A 24,342-nucleotide genomic window follows, 5' to 3' on the forward strand; every position below is an offset into this window, starting at 1 on the left:
TCAAAGAGGTTTATTCAAAAAAAGTACTGCTTTTAAAGAAGTAGGCATTAGGTAGTCACAGGAGATAATGCAATAATCCAAAGCTAGGAAACACTGAACTTTGAGACTGAAAGTCAAGAGGAGGGAACATTACTCTAATTCAGGAGAAAAGAGCTGTATAAAGTAAGATGCTTTAAGAGAATCAATGACTTCCAGAAAACTCAGGACAGATAGATCATGGAGAAAAGGACAGGGGAATAAATCTGATCTCATCCTCTTTCCTCTTTCCCATCTTTCTCCAGGGTTTCCTGCTGGCTTAACCCACTGTGAATCAAAAGGAATGAGAGCCTATTGATCTAGTCCATGCAGATTAGCTTCTCTGCAGCATAAAGAAGAGATGAAGGTAGATCTGAGGGGGTTATAAGACATGCAGTAAGACAGAAAGAAAGAAAAGGATAGGGATTGGAAAGGTTAAATATGATATGATTGTATATGCTGGAATACCCAAAATATCTACAAGTGCTTGATTAGAAATATTGAGTTTAACTAGGTTGCTGCAAATAAGATCAACAAAAATTAGTTACACATCTATATGTCAGAAATTAGAACCTGAAGTTTTAAAGGTTTCTATTTATAACAGCATCAAAATTATAAAATACCTATGAATAAATCCATCAAAAGATATGTAAAATCTTTATGCAAATAATAATGATACTGGAAGAAATTAAAGACCTAGATAAATGGAGAGGATAAAGCTTATTGTTCAAGCTGGTATTCAATACTTCTCCCCAAATTGATCAACAGAGCCAAAGCAATCTCCCCACAAAATCCCATCAGTGTGTGCTAGTGTGTGTGCGCGCGTGTGTGTGTGTGTGTGTAACTTGACAAATAATTCTAAATGCTGAAAAGGAAATGCACACACCTAAGAACAACCAAGATACTTTAAAAGAAGAATAAGATGGGAGGACCTGCTCTGGTAGATATTAAGACTTATTATGGGGCATTCTAACTAAGAGATTCTTGTAGTGGAGCAAGGATCAACAAATATACTACAGGAGTCAAATAAAAAAACAGCGTGGAAAGTACTGTCTTTTCCTATAAGGTGCTTGGTCAATTGGATGTCTGCTTGAAAGAAAATAAAGCTTGACCTCACTTCACATCCTACACAAAATCAATGTGAAAAGCAAAACAAAACAAAACCTATAAAAAAGATGGGTTTGTATTATCTTCTACAAGATAATACAGGGACTAAGGTGAGGAGCTTGGGCTAAGGAGACACTTATAATATAGGATACCAGAAGTAATAAAATAAATTTGAATATATAAAAATTAAAAATTCCTGTTCATCAAAAGATATCTTTAAGAGATAAAACAGGAAGGCAAAGAGTCGAAGAAGATACATGTAACAAATACATCAACAAAGAGTTCACAACCAGAACATATAGAAAACTGTTACAAATGACTTAAAAATACAATATAATAGAAAAGAAATATTTCCAAATGGCCAATAAACAAATGAAAAAGTATGCAACTGCTTTAGTACTCAGGATAAATAAGTTTAACCTGAAATGATTTATTACTGTTCATCCATTAAAAAGGCTAATGCTGAAAAGATTGGTAATATTGTTGGGTGTAAGTGGTAAGGATGTAAGACAACCAAAACTCTAATGCACACTGCTAGTGGGAGTGTAAATTGGTGAAATTTCCTTGGAAGATCATTTGATGTAATCTATTAGAGCTGAGCTACACATACTTTAGAAGCCAGCATTCTCTCTTGTGGGTATGTATCCAAGAGATATGTGTATTTATGTGTACCAAGAGACATGCGCATGAAAGTTCCTAGGAAAAAGCTTTGTAATAGGTTATCCTGAAGGTCCATATCTATCACAGAATGAATAAATTGTGGCATTTCAAATGAGGAAAGCTATATAGCAATGAAAATAGATGAACTACAGCCATACACAATAGCATGGATTAATTTCACAGACATAGTTCTGAGTAAAAGAGTGAACAAATGAATCTCTACTACATGGTTCCCTTTTTATAAAGTTTAAAAGGTTGACAAGTCTACACGGATACAGAGAACAAACTAGTGGTTACCAGTGTGGGGGCAGGGGACAAATAATTGGGTGTAAGACAGGCTCAAGCATGTATTGTACAACATGGGGAACATAGACAATATTTTGTAATAACTGTAAATGGAAAGTAAGCTTTAAAAATTGCATAAAAATTTAAAACTAAAAATATTTTTAAGTCTAAAAAATAAAGCAGTTTGGTTCTAGAAGTCATGTTCTCAACTACTAAATAAAATAAAAATTTCAAAAATCTGACAAGTCTAAACAAAAGTGTTTTATGATTCATGTTTCATGGCAAAATTAAAAAGAAAAGTGAGAATGTCATTACCATAAAAGTCAGAATAATAGTCCCTTTGTGGGAAGTGATAACCTTGAGGAAACCGAAGGGGACTTCTCAGATGCTGACAATGTTTATTTATTTATTTTTTAATTAAAATAGAGTTTATTAGCTTTTCTTTTAATATAAACATGAGGAAGAAAAACCACATAAGTTGTAGCATTCTTTTCAAAATAAAACTGCAATCAATACTTGAATCTCCAAGCTCCATAAACAATATTTTTTGAGGTGGTAGATTGTAATATTTTTATATCCATTATTTATCATTTATGTCTCTGTCCTTTAAAAATGATGGAACCTGTGGTACTCAATATAATATGAAGCCTTGCTATAAAGAGAGAAAGTATTTCTGGCCGAGAAATGCTTTGTTTACAGGCAAAATTCCTAGGATTACATTTGAGAAGGTAGGAGGAGAAAGATTTTACATAGTTGAGAACACTTTTTTTTTTTAATGTTTCAAGGTTAGGTGACATCATTACCAATTTCCTAGAAGACTGACTGCTGGACCTCCCTGTCTTTTAATGGGCTTCCCGGTGGCTAAGTGGTACCCTGTGTTAAAAAGCCTGAGGTAAGGGTTCTTAAGATTTATCTTTCCTCAAATAACAGAACACACCTGCAGCCAGGTCAACACACAGGATAGAAAAGCTGTTTCATATCACTTACTTTCCTATTCCTGCTGCTGCTGCTAAGTTGCTTCAGTCGTGTCCGACTCTGTGCGACCCCATAGACGGCAGCCCACCAGGCTCCCCTGTCCCTGGGATTCTCCAGGCAAGAACACTGGAGTGGGCTGCCGTTTCCTTCTCCCTGACAACATTTAGTTTTTTTTTTTTTAACCTGAATGGCAGTTACAGATATGCTCTCTTCATGGTCATTGACTGAGTTGCACACGTTTTGTACACTTGTATGTGTGCTATATTTTATAATAAAAAAATTCCATACCTGGCACAGCATAAAATTCAGGGGATCCTCTGGCTTTTCATAGACTAAGTTTTCAGTGATCTGCTGAGAGACAGAAAGATATTACATTATGGTTCTGAACTAAACTTATGTGGTCAGGTTATACTTCCTTATTACTGATATGTTTAGGTAAATTAAGGTAAAATGTGGGTGAATAAATAGCAGTGGATATCTTTCTAGTTTCTAAGTTCCACCTCATGTGAAGAGTTGACTCACTGGAAAAGACTCTGATGTTAGGAGGGATTGGGGGCAGGAGGAGAAGGGGATGACAGAGGATGAGACAGCTGGATGGCATCACCGACTCAATGGACGTGAATCTGAGTGAACTCCGGAAGTTGGTGATAGACAGAGAGGCCTGGCGTGCTGCAATTCATGGGGTCGAAAAGAATTGGACACGACTGAGTGACTGAACTGAACTGAACTGAAGATCAAAGAGGTAGTGAGAAGGTTTTGGAGGAAGTTTTTATTTTGAGAATTTTGATTTTGCCAGGCTGAGAAATCAATAAATAATTTACTTCAAAGAACAGTCAAAGAAACTTTTTCAAGTAAAAATTTTAAAACACTATGATTTTTACAAGAAACTTCCTAAGGCATTTGATTCTAAAAGTTTAAAATGATGTTCTGTGTTTGTAATAATAAATGAGAAAGCATATCAAAGACTTCAGAGACTCACTTTCATATGTTTTGTTGCTGTTGAATAACAAAAATTATTAATAAAGTAAACAGAATTCTCATTTGCAGGGAATAACAATAGGGCAAATTTCTGGTATAAAGTATTCTGATCTGTTTAATGCATGCATGCTCATTAATCATTTTACATATATTTCTACTGAACACATTTATAACTAGCTTTTCTTATAACAATGTTCAATGCATAAACACTGTTTTTTCTTGACAGATGAAGAAAATTGCTTACAGAATGATTAAAATTCTACTTTCTAGGGCTTCTGTCCTTCAGTTTAACAATTAGTAGTTCTTTGTTAAAGCCAGAAAGCCCAGCAGTTAGCATTCTCCCACAAAAGGACATTTTAAAGAAAGAAAGGGCATAGAATAACATTAATAAAGTAAATATCACTTATCCCTGTTATAAGAGGACACTGAGATTCACAGAAATTAGGTAATCTCTTCCAAATTACAAAGAGGAGAAGGAGCAAATTGAGCTTGGAGACTTGGGCTAATAGATTATAAAATTTGTGCACTTTCCTCTACATCCTACTTCTTTAAACTTAAATACTTCCAGCTTAAATGTTTTCATTTGAGGTGGGCCATTCAGTGCCTGATGAACTATGGAATGAGGTTCGTGACATTGTACAGGAGACAGGGATCAAGACCATTCCCATAGAAAAGAAATGCAAAAAAGCAAAATGGCTGTCTGGGGAGGCCTTACAAGTAGCTGTGAAAAGAAGAGAAGCGAAAAGCAAAGGAGAAAAGGAAAGATATAAACATCTGAATGCATAGGTCCAAAGAATAGCAAGAAGAGATAAGAAAGCCTTCTTCAGCGATCAATGCAAAGAAATAGAGGAAAACAACAGAATGGAAAAGACTAGAGATCTCTTCAAGAAAAACAGAGATACCACGGGAACATTTCATGCAAAAATGGGCTCGATAAAGGACAGAAATGGTATGGACCTAACAGAAGCAGACGATATTAAGAAGAGATGGCAAGAATACACAGAAGAACTATACAAAAAAGATCTTCACGACCCAGATAATCATGATGGTGTGGATCACTGACCTAGAGCCAGACATCCTGGAATGTGAAGTCAAGTGGGCCTTAGAAAGCATCACTACGAACAAAGCTAGTGGAGGTGATAGAATTCCAGTTGAGCTCTTTCAAATCCTGAAAGATGATGCTGTGAAAGTGCTGCACTCAATATGTCAGCAAATTTGGAAAATTCAGCAGTGGCCACAGGACTGGAAAAGGTCAGTTTTCATTCCAATCCCAAAGAAAGGCAATGCCAAAGAATGCTCAAACTACCACACAATTGCACTCATCTCACACGCTAGTAAAGTAATGCTCAAAATTCTCCAAGCCAGGCTTCAGCAATATGTGAACCGTGAACTTCCTGATGTTCAAGCTGGTTTTAGAAAAGGCAGAGGAACCAGAGATCAAATTGCCAACATCCGCTGGATCATGGAAAAAGCAAGAGAGTTCCAGAAAAACATCTCTTACTGCTTTATTGACTATGCCAAAGCCTTTGACTGTGTGGATCACAATAAACTGTGGAAAATTCTGAAACAGATGGGAATACCAGAACACCTGATCTGCCTTTTAAGAGCCAGGTCAGTGTTTGTCTTTTATATTATAATTACTTTAAAACTCACATTTTAAAAAGAGATTGAGAGGTTTACCTGGAATATTTGCAGAATGTGGTGTTTCTCCATGTATCGAAGTGAAACTTGATAAGGATCTTCATATACTATAGGAGGGAATCGCCTCTTATAAGGTTGACTGTATGCATCAGAAATCCTTCTTTCCTGGTATGATGAAAAATCATCCTAAAATGGAAATATCCCCCAAGAAAGTCTTTAATGAATAGAAAATTCCCAGGAAGTTTTGTTACTGTTGATGTTATCAGTGGAATTTGGTATTGACAGGATCTGAACTCTACAAACTATAGACCTTGTGAGAGATCTGGCTGATCCTCCAGGCAATGTAATGTACCTCAGGTCTTGAGAGATGCCTTAGACATAGCCAGTCTACTTTTCCCTTCACAGAGATATCCAATGGACTCCAAATTCCTTTCCTGTGGCAGAAGCTCAGAGAGGGGACGGAGAAGGCAATGGCACCCCACTCCAGTACTCTTGCCTGGAAAATCCCATGGATGGAGGAGCCTGGTAGACTGCAGTCCATGGGGTTGCGAAGAGTTGGACACGACTGAGCGATTTGACTTTCACTTTTCACTTTCATGCATTGGAGAAGGAAATGGCAACCCACTCCAGTGTTCTTGCCTGGAGAATCCCAGGGACGGGGGGAGCCTGGTTGGCTGCCGTCTATGGGGTCGCACAGAGTCGGACACGACTGAAGCGACTTAGCAGCAGCAGCAGCAGAGAGGGGAAATGAATTAGTTTCCCAGGGTTAGCAGCAGAACCAGGACTTGAAACCCAGGATTCCTGCATCCTAGTTCATTGATCCTGCCTGAATGGTCTACTTCGGGTAGCTGAGAAGGCAACCCATCTCGTTATCTCCCACCCTACTCCTACCTTCCTGAATCCTATGGGTTACACATAGCACAGCATGTGCCCTCTGCCCGCATTCTCCCAGAACCCTGGCTTGATCTCCAACCTCCCAGGTGGGTATCAAATGTCCTTATAACCTACAGGCTCGACTTCCATGGGTTGAGGTTTTTCTCGACTGATGATATAGTCCAGTTTAGATGAAATGGAGGGAAACTTTTCAGAGTAGGCCTGTTCTTTTGTTTGGAAAGTACTGTTATCAAATGGCATGAAGACTCGCAGGTCAGCTACACTTTCAGTGTCACTTTCAATGGAAGTATTAGATACGCTGGCATCTGTCTGGCTAGGCTCAAATTTGCAGGGTTGCACTTTGAAGTCATCCTCTTCCTCTTCCTTGCCATAGCCAAGCTGTCTGAATACTTCGTCATTAGACTGTTCTCTGTAGTCAAACAGGTTGTCTTCTGTGTAATCATCCTCTTCATCCAATAAGTCATCAGTCTGGTCAGATTCACCACCAGCCTTGTCAGAGTCAGTCTCAGGGTGTTCAGCTGGTTTAGTAGTCTGGTCATGCACTTTGAGGTGAGTCTTTGAAGCTCTTTTGTGGTCAACTTGGTCAGATGATCTCTGATCAATTCGTTCATAAGTTTTTTTCTCAATCAGGCCGGACAATCTACTTTCGATCTGTTGAGCCGTTCTTTGGTCACCTGGTCGGGGCATTCTGTGATCACTCCGCCCATGGGCTCTTTGTAAAGATGGCACAGATGGCTTTTGGTCAAACTGTTCAGAAGCTATTCTCTCAGCTAGGCTGGACGTTCTCTGTTCAGTTTGCTCATAAGTACCTTGTTCAGGCAGAGCAGACATCTGGTTGTCAGTCTGTTCAGACCTGACACCATCAGCTTGGCTAGATGCCTTGCTGTCCATCTCTTCTGACATCCTCTGATCAGCCTGGTCAGATGTTCTACCACTGGCAAAATTATCATGGTCAGATGCTCTGAGGTCAGCCTGATCAGATGTTCTTTCTCCCATGTGTTCATCTACTTTGTGGTCAGCTCGATTAACTATGTTGGGTTCAGCCAGGCCAGACACCATTTGGGCAGTCTGGTCAGCTGCTCTGTCATCAGTCCAGTCATCTGCCTCCACTTCATACTGGTTCTGCCTGCTGTCTTCCTGGCCATCTGTATGTCTGTCATCTGGGGTCTTGGCTGGTCTTTGGATTTCCGAGGATTCGGTGGGAGCTTCTTCTGGAGGCTTTTCCATTTTCTGCCTGGTACCCGACTGGTCTAGATTGCCAGACTCTGTGGGTGGGGCCGGACCTGGGTCGTCTAGGCAACCATCAGAGCGTATGTGAGTGATAACAATGGCCATGGGCTTTATTCCGGGCCTCCGCGCTGGTTCTTCCAGGCATGCTGGCGAATGCTAGTGAGTGTCAGGCAGTGAGCGGGACTTCCTGCGGCTGCCTGGGGACCAGCTGCTTCTGGGTGCTCAGCGTGGATGCGAGCTCAAGATGCGAGCTTAGCTCACCTTCTCCCAAGAAGAGGGGATGACTACAGGCTGGTGTCGCCACCACCCCGTGAGCAGGCCTCAGGGCTCTGTGAAATGGTGCCTTAGAGCGCTCCCCTCCTTGTTTTTTTCTTGCAGAGGCCCAGAGCGTTGTGTGTGAAATAGGATCCTACAGGTATCGCTGGAATCAACAGAACACGCATACAACCACACGAGGGCGGCATACCTGAACAGAGGTTGCTGCTGCCATCAAACAGACCCATGATTCATTGGCTACTTGTATAACCACAGTTATAGTGCAGAGTATATTACTGCTGGGTACTGTAATTGTAAATGGTCCTGCTAAATGTTATTTTTCTTTATAAACTCTAATTGGTATTGTGGTGAAAACCACTCTGTTTTTTTCTTTAAAAAAAAAAACACAAAACTTAAAAAATACTGCCTTTACAAACAGTGTCAGTTCTGTTTTTGGTGGTACCAGGAAAGCTTTAGTCCTTCTAACACTCAAGGTACCAAAGACATATATGGTTGGAGGGCTGGAAGGAGGAGAGAAAATGCAGTGAGAATGGGTTCTAAAATCTCACCATCCAATGGTCTTACGGCAGAAAGGAGTGTTAGGGTTAGGAGCCAGAGTTCCAGAAGGAAAAGGAGTAAGAAAGGCTAGGGAGAGATAGGAGAAGGAATATTTGACAGGTGGGGAATTTGCACTTGATGGTGGCCAGTGGAGTCCACATTTTGACAGTTGCCCTCCCTTTTTGAAATAGACCTTAAGAATCCACTTCAGGCCAGCTTGCTCTCTATTCTCAGGAGCTGATCAGTACAGAGGTGGTGACTTGAGAGTTTGGCTTTCCAGAGCCTAAATCACTGAGGCAGGCCAAGGATTGGTAATATAATGCCAGATATTCTTTTAATATGGGTTTAATTGCATTCGGTAATTAGAGATAAAACTTAAAATCCAAATGCAAATAGTAGTAATTAAGGAGTGAGAGGGAGAGTGAGTACCTTTGGTGCCATACTTACGAGCAGGAGAATTTAGACACACTGAAATAAAATCATTTACCTAACAGTACCTAGCACATGGGCTTCCCAGGTGGCACTAGTGGGAAGGAACCCACTTGCCAATGCAGGAGATATAAAAGACATGGGTTAGATCCCTGGGTCGGGAAGATCCCCTGGAGAAGAAAATGGCAACCCACTCCAGTATTCTTGCCTGGAGAATCTCATGGACAGAGAAGCCTGGTGGGCCACAGTCTATGAGGTCACAAAGAATTGGATATGACTGAGCGACTAACACCCACACACACCTAACACATAGTAGGTGCTCAAGATGTGTTTGTTGAATATAAATATATTAAAGATTTGCTTCGATGAGCTATGGCTTGCAACTTTACAGGGATATTGGTTTTGTAGATTTGTTTTTCCATTTATAAATTAAATATAATTATTGTAGAAAAGTAAGTAAAACAAGCATAAATTTAAAAAGCTCCCCAAACACTCAGGGATAACCTTTATTAACATTTTGATGCATATCCTTTGAGAATTTTTCCGATGCAAATCTATATGTTTAATATCTATAAGTAAGTAAGTGAAGTCGCTCAGTCGTGTCCGACTCTTTGCGACCCCATGGACTGTAGCCCACTAGGCTCCTCCATCCATGGAATTTTCTAGGCAAGAGTACTGGAGTGGGTTACCATTTCCTTCTCCAGGGGATCTTCCCGACCTGGGGATTGAACCCCGGTCTTCCGCATTGAGGGCAGATGCTTTACAGTCTGAGCCATCATATCTATAGCTATTTAAAAATATATACGTAATTTATTATACGCATTTTTTGCTTTTAACAGTGCTGCATTGACTGTCATTGTACAAACATTTTACAAGCTTCTTATATTTTTTCTTGGAGATAAATTTTCCTGGGTAAGGAAATGTGCTCTTTCTGGTTCTTTGAAGGTACTATATTTAAAAATGTCTTCCAGAAAAATTGGACCAGTCTCTAGCTGCACCAGTAATTTATGAGAATGCTACAGAGTCCAGTTCTGTATATATTTTTAATTTTTGCCTATCTAATAAGTGAAACATAGTATTTTGTTTTAATTTGTATTCTTTTTTACATATTTAATAACCTTTCATTTTTTGGGTAAATTTTCTAGTCTTACCCTTGTCTTATCCTTTTTGATTTGTGAGAGCTTTTTATGTATTAAAACTTTTTAATTATTCACTATATAAATTGCAAATAAAGTTTTCTGGCTTGTTTGCCATGTAGTTTTATATTTTTTGATTATGTTGTTTTTGCTGTTGTTGGCTCAGTCTCTTTATGTGTTATAGATCTGTTGAGATTTTCTATTATTTTTGAGTCAGTTTTGATAATATGTGTTTCTAACAATGTGTCCACTTCATCTAGTTTCTCTCTCTCTCTTTCTCTTTTTTTTTTTTGCTATGCAGTTGTTCATAGTATTCTCTTATAATCCTTTTTCCTTCCATAAGGTTGGTAGTAATGTCCCCACTTTCAATTCTGATGTAAGTTATTCACTATTACTACATTTTTTGGTCAGTCTAGCTCAAGGTTTGTCAATTTTGTTGATCTTTTCAAGGAATCGAATTTTCGTTTTGTTGATTTTCTGTTTTTCTATACACTATTTCATTTATCTCTGCTCAATTCTTTAGAATAGAATTTCCTTCCATCTTCTAGTTTGTGTTTAGTAGTTTGCTCTTCTCCTTATAGTTCTTTAAGGTCTAAAGTTATCAACTGAGATTTCTTCTTTTTTAATGTAGGCATTTTCAGGTCTAAATTTCCTCTGGACCTTAGTGTTTCCTGTATCCCATAAGTTTTGGTATGTTGTATTTTTATTTCCATCCATCTCAAGGTATTTTCATCCATCCCAAAATATACATTTTCCTTGTAATATTTTTTTCATCCATTGGTTATTTAAACTGTATGCTTTAATTTCAAAATATTTGTGAAATTTCCAGTTTTCATTCTGTTACTGAATGCGTCATTTCATGGTATGTATCAGAGAAGATACATTTTAGGATTTCAGTCTTTCAAATTCATTGACTTGTTTTGTGGCTAACATAAGTTCTGTCTTGGAGAATGTTCCTTGAAAAAGAATATTTATCTGCTATTTTGGGTGGAATGTTCTTTATATATCTGTGAGGTCTAGTTGGTTTATAGTGTTGTTTAAGTCTTTTATTTTCTTATTGATCTTCTGTCTTGATATTCTATCCATTCAGCATGTGTGTCAGTCCTTCAGGTAGCCTTCAGACAAGTCACAAAAGACAAACACAGTTCTTTGAGAATGGAGTGCATTCTGCTTCCTGTGGAACCAGGGACTGTGGTTCCCCACTGTGAACATGGACTGCTGTCTTCAAAACTGTGGCTGAGTTGAAAAGCTGGGAGCAAGGACAAGTGAAAATGCTGCAATAATTTTCTACTCTTCGTAAAGTTCCCTCTTTCTTGACTAAGCATTCACTTGGTTGCTGAAAAGCTTTGTCTACTTTTCAGAGTCCCAGCAAAGCTGACTTACTGTTTTGATTATTTTCCCATTGTTTCTGCAGAAGGATGGGGCCTGTCTATTTTCTGTCCATACCCTGCCATTTTCATTGACATCATTACTCCCTACCCCAGCCCTCCTTAAAGTTTTGAAAATGAGACATTGTATACCCACATCAGATTTCCAGTTTCTTTTGAAGAATTGGAAAATCTGCCAATACTGGGTTCACAGTTCCACATATCAACAATTGCCTGGTGAGCAGCAGTTGCCCCGTTCAGGGAGGACATACATTCTTCGATTTTCCCACACTATCCTTTCTGCCCCTTAATTATTTAAGTTACCTGATTGGTTCCTCCATCCATTTTAATTTTCAATCTCTTTAGTATTACATGGCAACTAAGAGTTCAGGCCTTGAGCCAGACAAAACTGGGTTTGAATGTTGTCTTCGCCATTTAAAGCCCATGTGTCCTTAGGTAAATGATGTGTGATCTGTAGTATCTTCACTTGTAAAATGAAGAAAAACACAGCTACTCAATGGAGTTGATGAGATGAATAAATGACATAATAAAGAATCTTTAGCGCACATGCACACACACACACCTGGAAGTTTCTTTCTACTTCTGTTTTATGAGAGATTTTAATTGGCTTTGAATTTTATAAAATAATTTGTAGCATCTATTGAAATAATCATATGATTTTCTTCATTGATTTATTCATGTGATTATATCAAGAGATTTTAAAATGTTAAATCAGTTATCCATTCCTGGAATAAATCTTAGTTGGTCATCCTATTTTTTTCTTTTAAGGCAGTTCTGGAACAAGTTGCTAATATTTTATTTAGGGTGTTTGTACTTTATTAATCAGTAAGATTGCTCTGTTGTTATCTTTTCTTGTTTTATATTTATTAAGTTTTGGTGTCAGGATTATGTTAGCTTTACAAAATACTTTTAAAAACTTTATTTTTCTATACCCTGTAATAGTTTGTATATGATTTATCTGTCCTTTAAAGCTCACCTATAAAACCTCATGGTCTGGTCCTTGAAGGGGTCAGGGGTTATGGTTGTGGTGTGTACAGATCTTTCGTAGAATTTCCAATTTATTCTATGGTATTGGTCTACTTAGATTTTCTCCTTCTACTTGAAAAAATTTTTGATAATTCAACTAGGAAATTATTTCTGCTCAAATTTAAAGTTTCTTGAGCATAAAGTATTTTCTTATAATATTATTTCAATCTTCTCTACATATGCTTATTTTTCCTTTTTAATTTCCAAAATTGAGTCCTCTTTCTTTCTTGGTTACTGAGTCATACTTTAATATTTTTTTCAATGTTTCTTTGAACAGTCTTTTAAAATTAGTACCTCTTTTGTTTATTCTATTGTAAGTTGTTTTGGGATATTGTTGTTCAGTTGCTCAGTTGTGTCTGACTCTTGGTAACTCCATGGACCGCAACAGGCCAGGCTTCCCTGTCCTTCACTAACTCCCAGAACTTGCTCGAACTCATGTCCAATGAGTCAGTGATGCCATCCAACCATCTCATCTTCTGTCATCCCCTTCTCCTCCTGCCTTCAATTCTTCCCAGCATCAGGGTCTTTTTGAATGAGTCTGCTCTTTGCATCAGGTGGCCAAAGTTTTTGGGGGTGTTAAGCCTATAATTGTTTTCTACCAATTATTGTGGAAGTTCTGATTACCATAATTATATGAGCTAAAATATTGATATACATCCAGTAAGTACTCATATTAACATACTATAGCTATTAAAATCCCCTTTCATAAAATATATAAAATACTTCATTGTAAGTAATTTATGTATGTGTATATATGAAGTATGTATATATATATTGCTTTGCTGGATCAGCCGTGAAGAGATACCCTGCATCCAAGGTAAGAGAAACCCAAGTAAGATGGTAGGTGCTGAGAGAGGGCATCAGAGGGCTGACAGATGAAACCACAATCACAGACAACTAGCCAATCTGAGCGCATGGACCACAGCCTTGTGTAACTCAATGAAACTAAGCCATGTCGTGTGGGGCCACCCAAGATGGAGGGGTCATGGCGGAGAGGTCTGACAGAATGTGGTCCACTGGAGAACGGAATGGCCAACCACTTCAGTATTCTTGCCTTGAGAACCCCATGAACAGTATAAAAAGGCAAAAAGATAGGATACTGAAAGATGAACTCCCCAGGTCGGTAGGTGCCCAATATGCTACTGGAGATCAGTGGAGAAATAACTCCAGAAAGAATGAAGGGATGGAGTTAAAGAAAAAGCAACACCCAGTTGTGGATGGGACTGTTGATTGAAGCAAGGTCCGATGCTGAAAAGAGCAATATTGCATAGGAACCTGGAATGTTAGGTCCATGAATCAAGGCAAATTGGAAGTGGTCAAACGAGATGGCAAGAGTGAACATCAACATTCTAGGAATCAGGGAACTATAGAATGGACTGGAATGGGTGAATTTAACTCAGATGACCATTATATCTACTATTGTGGGCAGGAATCCCTTAGAAGAAATGGAATAGCCATCATGGTCAACAAAAGAGTCTGAAACACAGTACTTGGATGCAATCTCAAAAATGACAGAATAATCTCTGTTTGTTTCCAAGGTAAACCATTCAGTATCATGGTAATCCAAGTCTATGTCCTGACCAGTAACACTGGTCAGAAGCTGAAGTTGAACAGTTTTATGAAGACCTACAAGACCTTTTAGAACTAACACCCCCCAAAAATGTCCTTTTCATTATAGGGGACTGGAATGCAAAAGTAGGAAGTCAAGAAACACCTGGAGTAACAGGCAAATTTGTCCTTGGAGTACAGAATGAAGCAGGGCAAAGGCTAATAGAGTTTTGCCAAGAGAATGCACTGGTCATAACAAACACCCTCTTCCAACAACACAAGAGAAGACTCTACACATGGACATCACCAGATGGTCAACACCGAAATCAGATTGATTATATTCTTTGCAGCCAAAGATGGAGAAGCTCTATACAGTCAGCAAAAACAAGACTGGGAGCTGACTGTGGCTCAGATCATGAACTCCTTATTGCCAAACTCACTTAAATTGAAGAAAGTGGGGAAGACCACTAGACCATTCAGGTATGACCTAAATCAAATCCCTTATGACTATACAGTGGACACGAGGAATAGATTAAAGGACTAGATCTGATAGAGTGCCTGATGAACTATGGACGGAGGTTCGTGACATTGTATAGGAGACAGGAATCAAGACCATCCCCAAGAAAAAGAAATGCAAAAAAGCAAAATGGCTGTCTGAGGAGGCCTTACAAATAGCTGTGAAAAGAAGAGAGCAAAAAGCAAAGGAGAAAAGGAAAGATATACCCATTTGAATGCAGAGTTCCAAAGAATAACAAGGAGAGATTAGAAAGCCTTCCTCAGTGATCAGTGCAAAGAAATAGAGGAAAACAATAGAATGGGAAAGACTAGAGATCTCTTCAAGAAACTAGAGATACCAAGGGAACATTTCATGCAAAGATGGGCTCAATAAAGGACAGAAATGGTATGAACCTAACAGAAGCAGAAGATATTAAGACAAGGTGGCAAGAATACATAGAAGAACTGTATAAAAAAGATCTTCATGACCAAGATAATCATGATGGTATGATTACTCACACTCAGCTAGAGCCAGACATCCTGGAATGTGAAGTCAAGTGGGCCTTAGGAAACATCACTATGAACAAAGCTAGTGGAGGTGATGGAATTCCAGTCGAGCTATTTCAAATCCTAAAAGATGATGCTGTGAAAGTGCTGCACTCAATATGTCAACAAATTTGGAAAACTCAGCAGTGGCCACAGGACTGGAAAAGGTAAGTTTTCATTCCAATCCCAAAGAAAGGCAATGCCAAAGAATGCTCAAACTACCACACAACTGCACTCATCTCACACACTAGTAAAGTAATGCTCAAAATTCTCCAGACTTCAGCAATATGTGAACCGTGAACTTCCAGATGTTCAAGCTGGTTTTAGGAAAGGCAGAGGAACCAGAGATCAAATTGCCAACACCCGCTGGATCATAGAAAAAGCAAGAGAGTTCCAGAAAAACATCTGTTTTTGCTTTATTGACTATGCCAAAGCCTTTGACTGTGTGGATCACAATAAACTGTGGAAATTTCTGAAGGAGGTGGGAATACCAGACCACCTGAACTCCTCTTGAGAAATCTGTATGTAGGTCAGGAAGCAACAGTTAGAACTGGACATGGAACAACAGACTGGTTCCAAATAGGAAAAGGAGTACGTCAAGGCTGTATATTGTCACCCTGCTTATTTAATTTATATGCAGAGTACATAATGAGAAACGCTGGGATGGAGGAAGCACAAGCTGGAATCAAGATTGCTGGGAGCAATATCAATAACCTCAATATGCAGATGACACAACCCTTAGAGCAGAAAGCGAAGAACTGAAGAGTCTCTTAATGAAAGTGAAAGCAGAGAGTGAAAAAGTTGGCTTAAAATTCAACATTCAGAAAACTAAGATCTTGGCATCCGGTCCCATCACTTCATGGCAAACAGATGGGGAAACTGGAAACAGTGCTGACTATTTTTTTGGGCTCCAAAATCACTGCAGATGGTGATTGAAACCAGAAATTAAAAGATGCTTCCTCCTTGGAAGGAAAGTATGACCAACCTAGGCAGTATATTAAAAAGCACAGATATTACTTTGTCAACAAAGGTCCGTCTAGTCAAGGCTAAGGTTTTACCAGTAGTCATGTATGGATGTGAGAGTTGGGACTATAAAGAAAGCTGAGTGCAGAAGAATTGATGCTTTTGAACTATGGTGTTGGATAAGACTCTTGAGAGTCCCTTGGACTGCAAGGAGATCCAACCAGTCCATCCTAAAGGAGATTAGTCCTGGGTGTTCATTGGAAGCACATATGTTGAAGCTTAAACTCCAATAGTTTGGTCATCTGATGCAAAGAACTGACTCATTGAAAAGACGCTGATGATGGGAAAGATTGAGGGGAAGAGGAGAAGGGGACAACAGGATGAGATGGTTGGCTGGCATAACCGACTCAATGGACATGGGTTTGGGTAAACTCTGGTAGTTGGTGATGGACAGGGAGGCCTGGCGTGCTGCGGTTCATGGGGTCACAAAGAGTTGGACACGATTGAGTGACTGAAATGAACTGAATTGGTATATGAAGTAGAAATTGACAGGATCAGTCTGAATACACCGTTGTAACTTGACAAACAAACAAAATTAATTGTCTTATGCTTTACTCACCAAATTGACATTGCTTTATTTTTCAGTGCACCTCTCTTTCCAGAAACTATTTTCACTTTAATAACTTTCTAATCTTCAATATGCAATCCTAGCATCTCTTGCTTTAATACAACAGTGAAACCAAGATAATTGAAAATGAGTTTAATTTAAGCATTTTTTTATAGCTTGGAATTTATATTTCAGATGACTTAAAAGCCATAAAATTATTATAAATTTTGAGATTAGAACTAAATTATGTTGCAAATCATAAGGCTATGAGTAACTTACGAATTTTCAAGTAGAGTAAAACCTTAGTAATCTGGAAAAAACAGTACATCTGCATTAGAAAGTTTAAGTTATTGGAGCTTTTTTAAATTTATTTTTATTTTTTTAGCTTTAAATTCTTTAAAAAATAAATTTATTTATTTTAATTGGAGGCTAATTACTTTACAATATTGTAGTGGTTTTTCCATACATTGAGATGAATCTGCCACAAGTGTACATGTGTTCCCCATCCTGAACCCCCCTCCCACCTCCCTCCCCATCCCATCCCTCTGGGTCATCCCAGTGCAGTAGCACCAAACACCCTGTCTCATGCATCGAACCTGGACTGGCGATCCATTTCACATATAATAATATACATGTTTCAATATCATTCTCCCAAATCATCCCACCCTCGCTTTCTCCCACAGAGTCCAAAAGACTGTTCTGTACATCTGTGTCTCTTTTGCTGTCTTGTATATAGGATTATCATTACCATCTTTCTAAATTCCATATATATATGTTAGTATACTGTATTGGTGTTTTCCTTTCTAGCTTACTTCACTCTGTATAATAGGCTCCAGTTTCATCCACCTCATTAGAACTGATTCAAATACATTCTTTTTAATAGTTGAGTAAATATTCCATTGTGTATATGTACCACAGCTTTCTTATCCATTCATCTGCTGATGGGCATCTAGGTTGCTTCCATGTCCTGGCTATTATAAACAGTGCTACGATGAACATTGGAGTACACATGTCTCTTTCAATTCTGGTTTCCTCAGTGTGTATGCCCAGCAGTGGGATTGCTGGGTCATAAGGCAGTTCTATTTCCAGTTTTTAAAGGAATCTCCACACTGTTATCCATAGTGGCTGTACTAGTTTGCATTCCCACCAACAGTGTAAGAGGGTTCCCTTTCTTCACATTCTCTCCAGCATTTATTGCTTGTAGACTTTTGGATAGCAGCCATTCTGACTGTCATGAAATGGTACCTCATTGTGGTTTTAATTTGCATTTCTCTGATAATGAGTGATGTTGAGCATCTTTTCATGTGTTTGTTAGCCATCTGTATGTCTTCTTTGGAGAAATGTCTGTTTAGTTCTTTGGCCCATTTTTTGAGTGGGTCGTTTATTTTTCTGGAATTGAGCTGCATGAGTTGCCTGTATATTTTTGAGATTAGTTCTTTGTCAGTTGCTTCATTTGTTATTATTTTCTCCCATCCTGAAGGCTGTCTTTTCACCTTGCTTATAGTTTCCTTGGTTGTGCAGAAGCTTTTAAGTTTAATTAGGTCCCATTTGTTTATTTTTGCTTTTATTTCCAATATTCTGGGAGGTGGGTCATAGAGGATCCTGCTGTGAATTATGTTGGAGAGTGTTTTGCCTATGTTTTCCTCTAGGGAGTTTTATAGTTTCTGGTCTTATGTTTAGATCTTTAATCTATTTTGAGTTTATTTTTGTGTATGGTTTTAGAAAGTATTCTAGTTTCACTCTTTTACAAGTGGTTGACCAGTTTTCCCAGCAACACTTGTTGAAGAGATTGTCTTTTCTCCATTGTATATTCTTGCCTCCTTTGTCAAAGATAAGATGTCCATAGGTGCATGGATTTATCTCTGGGCTTTCTATTTTGTTGCATTGATCTATGTTTCTGTCTTTGTGCAAGTACCATACTGTCTTGATGACTGTAGCTTTGTAGTATTGCCTGAAGTCAGGCAGGTTGATTCCTCTAGTTCCATTCTTCTTTCTCATGATTGCTTTGGCTGTTCGAGGTTTTTTGTATTTCCATCAGATCAGATCAGATCAGTCGCTCAGTCGTGTCCGACTCTTTGCGACCCCATGAATCACAGCACGCCAGGCCTCCCTGTCCATCACCAACTCCCGGAGTTCACTGAGACTCACGTCCATCGAGTCAGTGATGCCATCCAGCCATCTCATCCTCTATCGTCCCCTTCTCCTCCTGCCCCCAATCCCTCCCAGCATCAGAGTCTTTTCCAATGAGTCAACTCTTCGCATGAGGTGGCCAAAGTACTGGAGTTTCAGCTTTAGCATCATTCCTTCCAAAGAAATCCCAGGGCTGATCTCCTTCAGAATGGACTGGTTGGATCTCCTTGCAGTCCAAGGGACTCTCAAGAGTCTTCTCCAACACCACAGTTCAAAAGCATCAATTCTTCGGCACTCAGCCTTCTTCACAGTCCAACTCTCACATCCATACAGGACCACAGGAAAAACCATAGCCTTGACTAGATGAACCTTTGTTGGCAAAGTAATGTCTCTGCTTTCCAATATGCTATCTAGGTTGGTCATAACTTTCCTTCCAAGGAGTAAGTGTCTTTTAATTTCATGGCTGCAGTCACCATCTGCAGTGATTTTGGAGCCCAAAAAAATAAAGTCTGACACTGTTTCCACTGTTTCCCCATCTATTTCCCATGAAGTGGTGGGACCGGATGCTATGATCTTCGTTTTCTGAATGTTGAGCTTTAAGCCAACTTTTTCACTCTCCACTTTCACTTTCATCAAGAGGCTTTTGAGTTCCTCTTCACTTTCTGCCATAAGGGTGGTGTCATCTGCATATCTGAGGTTATTCATATTTCTCCCGGCAATCTTGATTCCACCTTGTGTTTCTTCCAGTCCAGTATTTCCATACAAATTGTGAAATTATTTGTTCTAGTTCTGTGAAAAATACTGTTGGTAGCTTGATAAGGATTGCATTGAATCCATAGATTGCTATGGGTAGTATACTCATTTTTACTATATTGATTCTGCCAATCTATGAACATCGTATATTTCTCCATCTATTTGTGTCCTCTTTGATTTCTTTAATCAGTGTTTTATAGTTTTCTATATATAGGTCTTTTGTTTCTTTAGGTAGATATATTCCTAAGTATGTTATTCTTTACGTTGCAATGGTGAATGGAATTGTTTCCTTAATTTCTCTTTCTGTTTTCTCATTGTTAGTGTATAGCAATGCAAGGGATTTCTGTGTGTTAATTTTACATCCTGCAACTTTACTATATTCATTGATTAGCTCTAGTAATTTTCTGGTGGAGTCTTTACGGTTTTCTATGTAGAGGATCATGTCATCTGCAAACAGTGAAAGTTTTACTTCTTCTTTTCCAATTTGGATTCCTTTTATTTCTTTTTCTGCTCTGACTGCTGTGGCCAGAACTTCCAAAACTATGTTGAATAGTAGTGGTGAGAGTGGGCACCCTTGTCTTGTTACTGACTTTAGGGGAAATGCTTTCAGTTTTTCACCATTGAGGATAATGTTTGCTGTGGGTTTGTCATATATAGCTTTTATTATGTTGAGGTATGTTCCTTCTATTCCTGCTTTCTGGAGGTTTTTTTTTTTTTTTATCATAAATGGATGTTGAATTTTGTCAAAGGCTTTCTCTGCATCTATTGAGATAATCATATGTTTTTATCTTTCAATACATCTGCATTAGGAAGTTTAAGTTATTGGAGCACTGTTTAAAAAGCAGGTGTGTTAGGTGGCAAATGTGGATAATAAACAGTTTAAGAGATGTCATTTATATTTTTAAGAAACTTTCTTTTGATAATTAGGCAAGAATGTTTTGAACTTTTCATGCATTTTGTATTGAAATGGATACTTCTAAAGAAATTAAAAGTTGAAGAATTTCTCCTAAACTGTTAATATTATTGATTATCTAGTTAAATTATTATGACACTGCTCTCCTAAATTTTGGTAATATAATTAAATCAATCTGATTAATAAATCCATCCATTAAAATATCCTTTTATGACTTTTCAGGGCTTTGCACCATCAATTACCATCAACTACTCCTACCATCATCAATATCCCTTTCAGCTGACTTTAAACACGTTCAAGTTTCAAACCAACAAAACCCTCTTTAGGATCCCCTTCCCTTCATAGCCCAGCATCTCAACATAGCAGCCCATATTTCTTAATCTTATGTTTTCATCCCTCACTTCTCGACTCAGAGTAATCTGGTTTTGGCCTCTGTCCTTATACTGAAATTGAGAAAATATTTTTCAGTCCCTGTCTTACTCAGTCTCTGCACTATTTGGTAATGATAGCTATTCTTTCTTCACGTTGTCTTCTCTCTTGTCAATTTTCCTAAGTATTATGCCTTCCTAGTTCCCTTCTAGTCTCTTATACCATTTATTTAGAGGATCCTGGTAGGAGTCCCCAGTTTGGGTAGCTGGCCAGCTCACATTTCTTTCTTTATCTCATATATAGTATTAGATATACAACAGTGGTGAGTTTCTATGACCAGCTTTCCTGGTCATAACTGATTGATTCAGGGTTAGAAATCTGACCCAAGCTGAACCATCAGATGCATACTAAATGAATTATGAAAGCTGGAATGAAGACAGGAACAGGGAATCACTGGTAGTAATCCAATCCCATTACGTCTAGCTTCCCAAGAGAAAGTACATGAATTTTTTTGGCTGAGGTTCCTGTAATTGCCCAGTTCCTTTCCCCCTCTGACTCAACTGATTGCTCAAACAGTTTCTTTTTGGTTCTGTGAGATGCACACAATAAATCCCTTCCCTGATTAAGTGCCCAACAGCCAATTTATTTTGTTTGTATAAATTAACAAGAATAGTTTTTATTTAAGCAAATAAACATCTTGATTGGCTCCTCTCTCATCTCTGACATTGAACACCGACATTCACCACAGGGTTCTCTCTAGACCTGCTTCTCTTTTTAATCACTTTCCTTGAGCATTTTCACTCAAAGCAATTACCTCTTTTCATGTAATTTAACATAGATTTATTTTAATTAAAATTTTTTTGTTTTTTATTCATTGAATTTTTTTCTTATACCTCAAACATCCTCTCCTTTTGGTTACATTTTACAGTCCTCAACTCTCCTTGTTTCCCTTGCCTGAGTTGGAAAGAGGAATACAGAACTTTCTCTTATGCTTCTCTTCCTATCCATCTCGTGTTGGAGTTATTGATTCTCTTCTTACTCTACATGCTTTTCATAACCTCTTTAATCTGTTATCTTGATGCTGAAAATTTCAAACTGTATGTCTCTAACTGTCCAAAATCCTCACACATATCTCCAAGCACTTACTAGACAATTTCACTTTGCCGATCCAAAGATCTCTTAAACTCTACATGCCCAAGATTTAATTCAAAATCTTTTTCTTAAAATGGCTTTTCTTCCTATGTTATAGGGTCACCACCTACCTAATCGCCCTCTCCCATGCCTAGTATTGTGTCAGTGAAAAATGGCATGGTCTGTCTTTTCTATGGCCTGCAAGCTGAGACTGGTTTTTTACATTTCTAACATGTTGTAATCACTTCATGGCAAATAGATGGGGAAACAATGGAAACAGTGACAGACTTTATTTTCTTGGGTTCCAAAATCACTGCAGATGGTGACTGCAGCCATGACATTAAAAGACACTTGCTGCTTGGAAGAAAAGCTATGACCAACCTAGACAGCATATTAAAAAGCAGAGATATTACTTTGCCGACAAAATTCCATCTAGTCAAAGTTATGGTTTTTCCAGTAGTCATGTGTAGATGTGAGAGTTGGATTATAAAGAAAGCTGAGTGCCAAAAAATTGATGCTTTTGAACTGTGGCATTGGAGAAGACTTTTGAGAGTTCCTTGGACTGCAAGGAGATCAAACCAGTCAATCCTAAAGGAAATCAGTCCTGAAAATTCACTGGAAAGACTGATGCTGAAGCTGAAACTCCAATACTTTGATCACTTGATGTGAAGAACTGACTCATTGGAAAAGACCCTGATGGGTTATAATAAAATAAACAACAAGTTTACAGTTTCGTATTCCTCTGACCTGTGATATCTAATCAGTGTGGACTGTCAAGACCACTAAATTTTGGGTATGCACCCAGGACATACAAAGGGTCAATAGGAAGCTAAACCGACCCTCTTGCATTCTTTCTCATTTATACTCTCTATCCTGTTTATCTATTACTTTGTGAGAAAGCTAGCTCCTGGAGTTTGCTCAAAATTCTGTCCATTGAGTTGGTGATGCTATCCAACCATCTCATCCTCTGTCACCCTCTTCTTTTGCCCTCCATCTTTCCCAGAGCCAGGATCTTTTCCAATGAGTTGGCTCTTTGCATCAGATTGCCAAAGTACTGAAGTTTCAGCTTCAGCATCAGTCCTTCCAATGGATATTCAGGACTGATTTCCTTTAGGGTTGACTGGTTTGATCTACTTGCTGTCCAAGGAACTCTCAAGAGTCTTCTCCAGCACCACAGTTCCAATGCATCAATTCTTCATTTGGGTTGGTGTCTGGGAATTCATTGTTCTTTAAGCATAAGGCTAAGTTTTTAACATAACTAGGTATTTCTGAAAGCAATTTTATTAACACATATTTCACATACCATAAAATCCACTCATTTAACATGTGGAGTTCAGTATTTTTTATATATTTGGAGAGTTTTGCAGCCATCACCACAATCTAATTTTAGAGTATTTTTAACACTCCAAAAAGAAATTCTGTACACATTAGCAGTCACTCCCCATTCCTCCCCCTTCTCCTCCTCCACTTCATCTCAACCCCAGGCAACCACTAGTCTATTTTCTGTGTCTATGGGTTTGTCTATTCTTCACATTTCACATAAGTAGAATCATATGATCTGTATCTGGATTCTTTTTCACTTAGCATAATGTTTCCAAGGTTTGTAGCCTGTATCAATACTTCATTTTCTTTTTAATGTCAAATAGTTTTCATTATTTGGCTATACCACATTTTATTTATCTGTTGATGGAATTTGCATTGTTTCTGCTTTTTGGCTATATGAATAATGCTATTATGAACATTTGTGTATAAGTTTTTGTGTAGATATATATTTATATTTTAATTTCTCTTTGGTTTATACCTAGGAGTGAAATTGCTGGATCATATAATTCTCTGTGTAATATTTTGAGAAAGCACCATACTGTTTTCCAAAACGGCTGCACAATTTTACATTCCTACCAGTAGTGTATGTGGGTTCCAATTTATCCACATCCTTTTCAGCACTTGCTATTATGTCTATTATTTTAGCCATATTAGTAACTGTGAAGTGACACATCTTTGTGGTGTTGGTTTTCATTTCTCTGATGGCTGATGATGATGTGCTTTTTTATGTGCTTATTGGCCATCTGTATGTCTTTTTTGGAGAAATGTCTAATCAGAGTCTTTCCCCATTTTAAATTTAATAAATAATTAAAATTACTTGTATTCACTATTGCATTGTAAGAATTATTTATATGTTCTCAACATAAATCCTATATAAAATGTATGAATTGCAAATATTTTATCCCATGCTGTGTGTTGTCTTTTCACTTTCTTGATGGTATCATTTGAAATACAAAAGTGTTTTTATACAAGCAACTCCTGCAGCTC

General features: G+C 38.2%; 2 protein-coding genes across 3 annotated transcripts in view; one reads left to right on the top strand and one right to left on the bottom strand.

Annotated features, from left to right (window-relative positions):
- The window catches only part of IGSF11 (immunoglobulin superfamily member 11), a 260,051-nt gene that overhangs the window by 48,828 nt on the left and 186,881 nt on the right, over window positions 1-24,342 (top strand). Inside the window, exon 2 of one of the 2 annotated variants that reach the window (XM_086404722.1) lies at window positions 2,853-2,959. The exons of the other annotated variant lie outside the window; for it this stretch is intronic. The gene's annotated coding sequence lies outside the window, so the exon portion shown is untranslated. The remainder of the gene's footprint in view (window positions 1-2,852; window positions 2,960-24,342) is intronic. 2 annotated transcript variants of the gene reach the window in all.
- Window positions 350-8,446, bottom strand: TEX55 (testis expressed 55). Its single transcript, XM_086415535.1, has 4 exons — window positions 6,670-8,446; window positions 5,701-5,847; window positions 3,241-3,393; window positions 350-358 (listed from the first exon to the last, which is right to left on the bottom strand). Exons 1-4 carry the CDS (start codon window positions 7,888-7,890, stop codon window positions 350-352), a joined length of 1,530 nt encoding a protein of 509 aa, XP_086271661.1. The 5' UTR covers window positions 7,891-8,446.

Source organism: Bos grunniens, chromosome 1, assembly GCF_055505025.1.
Source record: "Bos grunniens cultivar Pamir isolate PY7600 chromosome 1, Bosgru_T2T1.0, whole genome shotgun sequence".
Classification (NCBI taxonomy): Eukaryota; Metazoa; Chordata; class Mammalia; order Artiodactyla; family Bovidae; genus Bos; species Bos grunniens.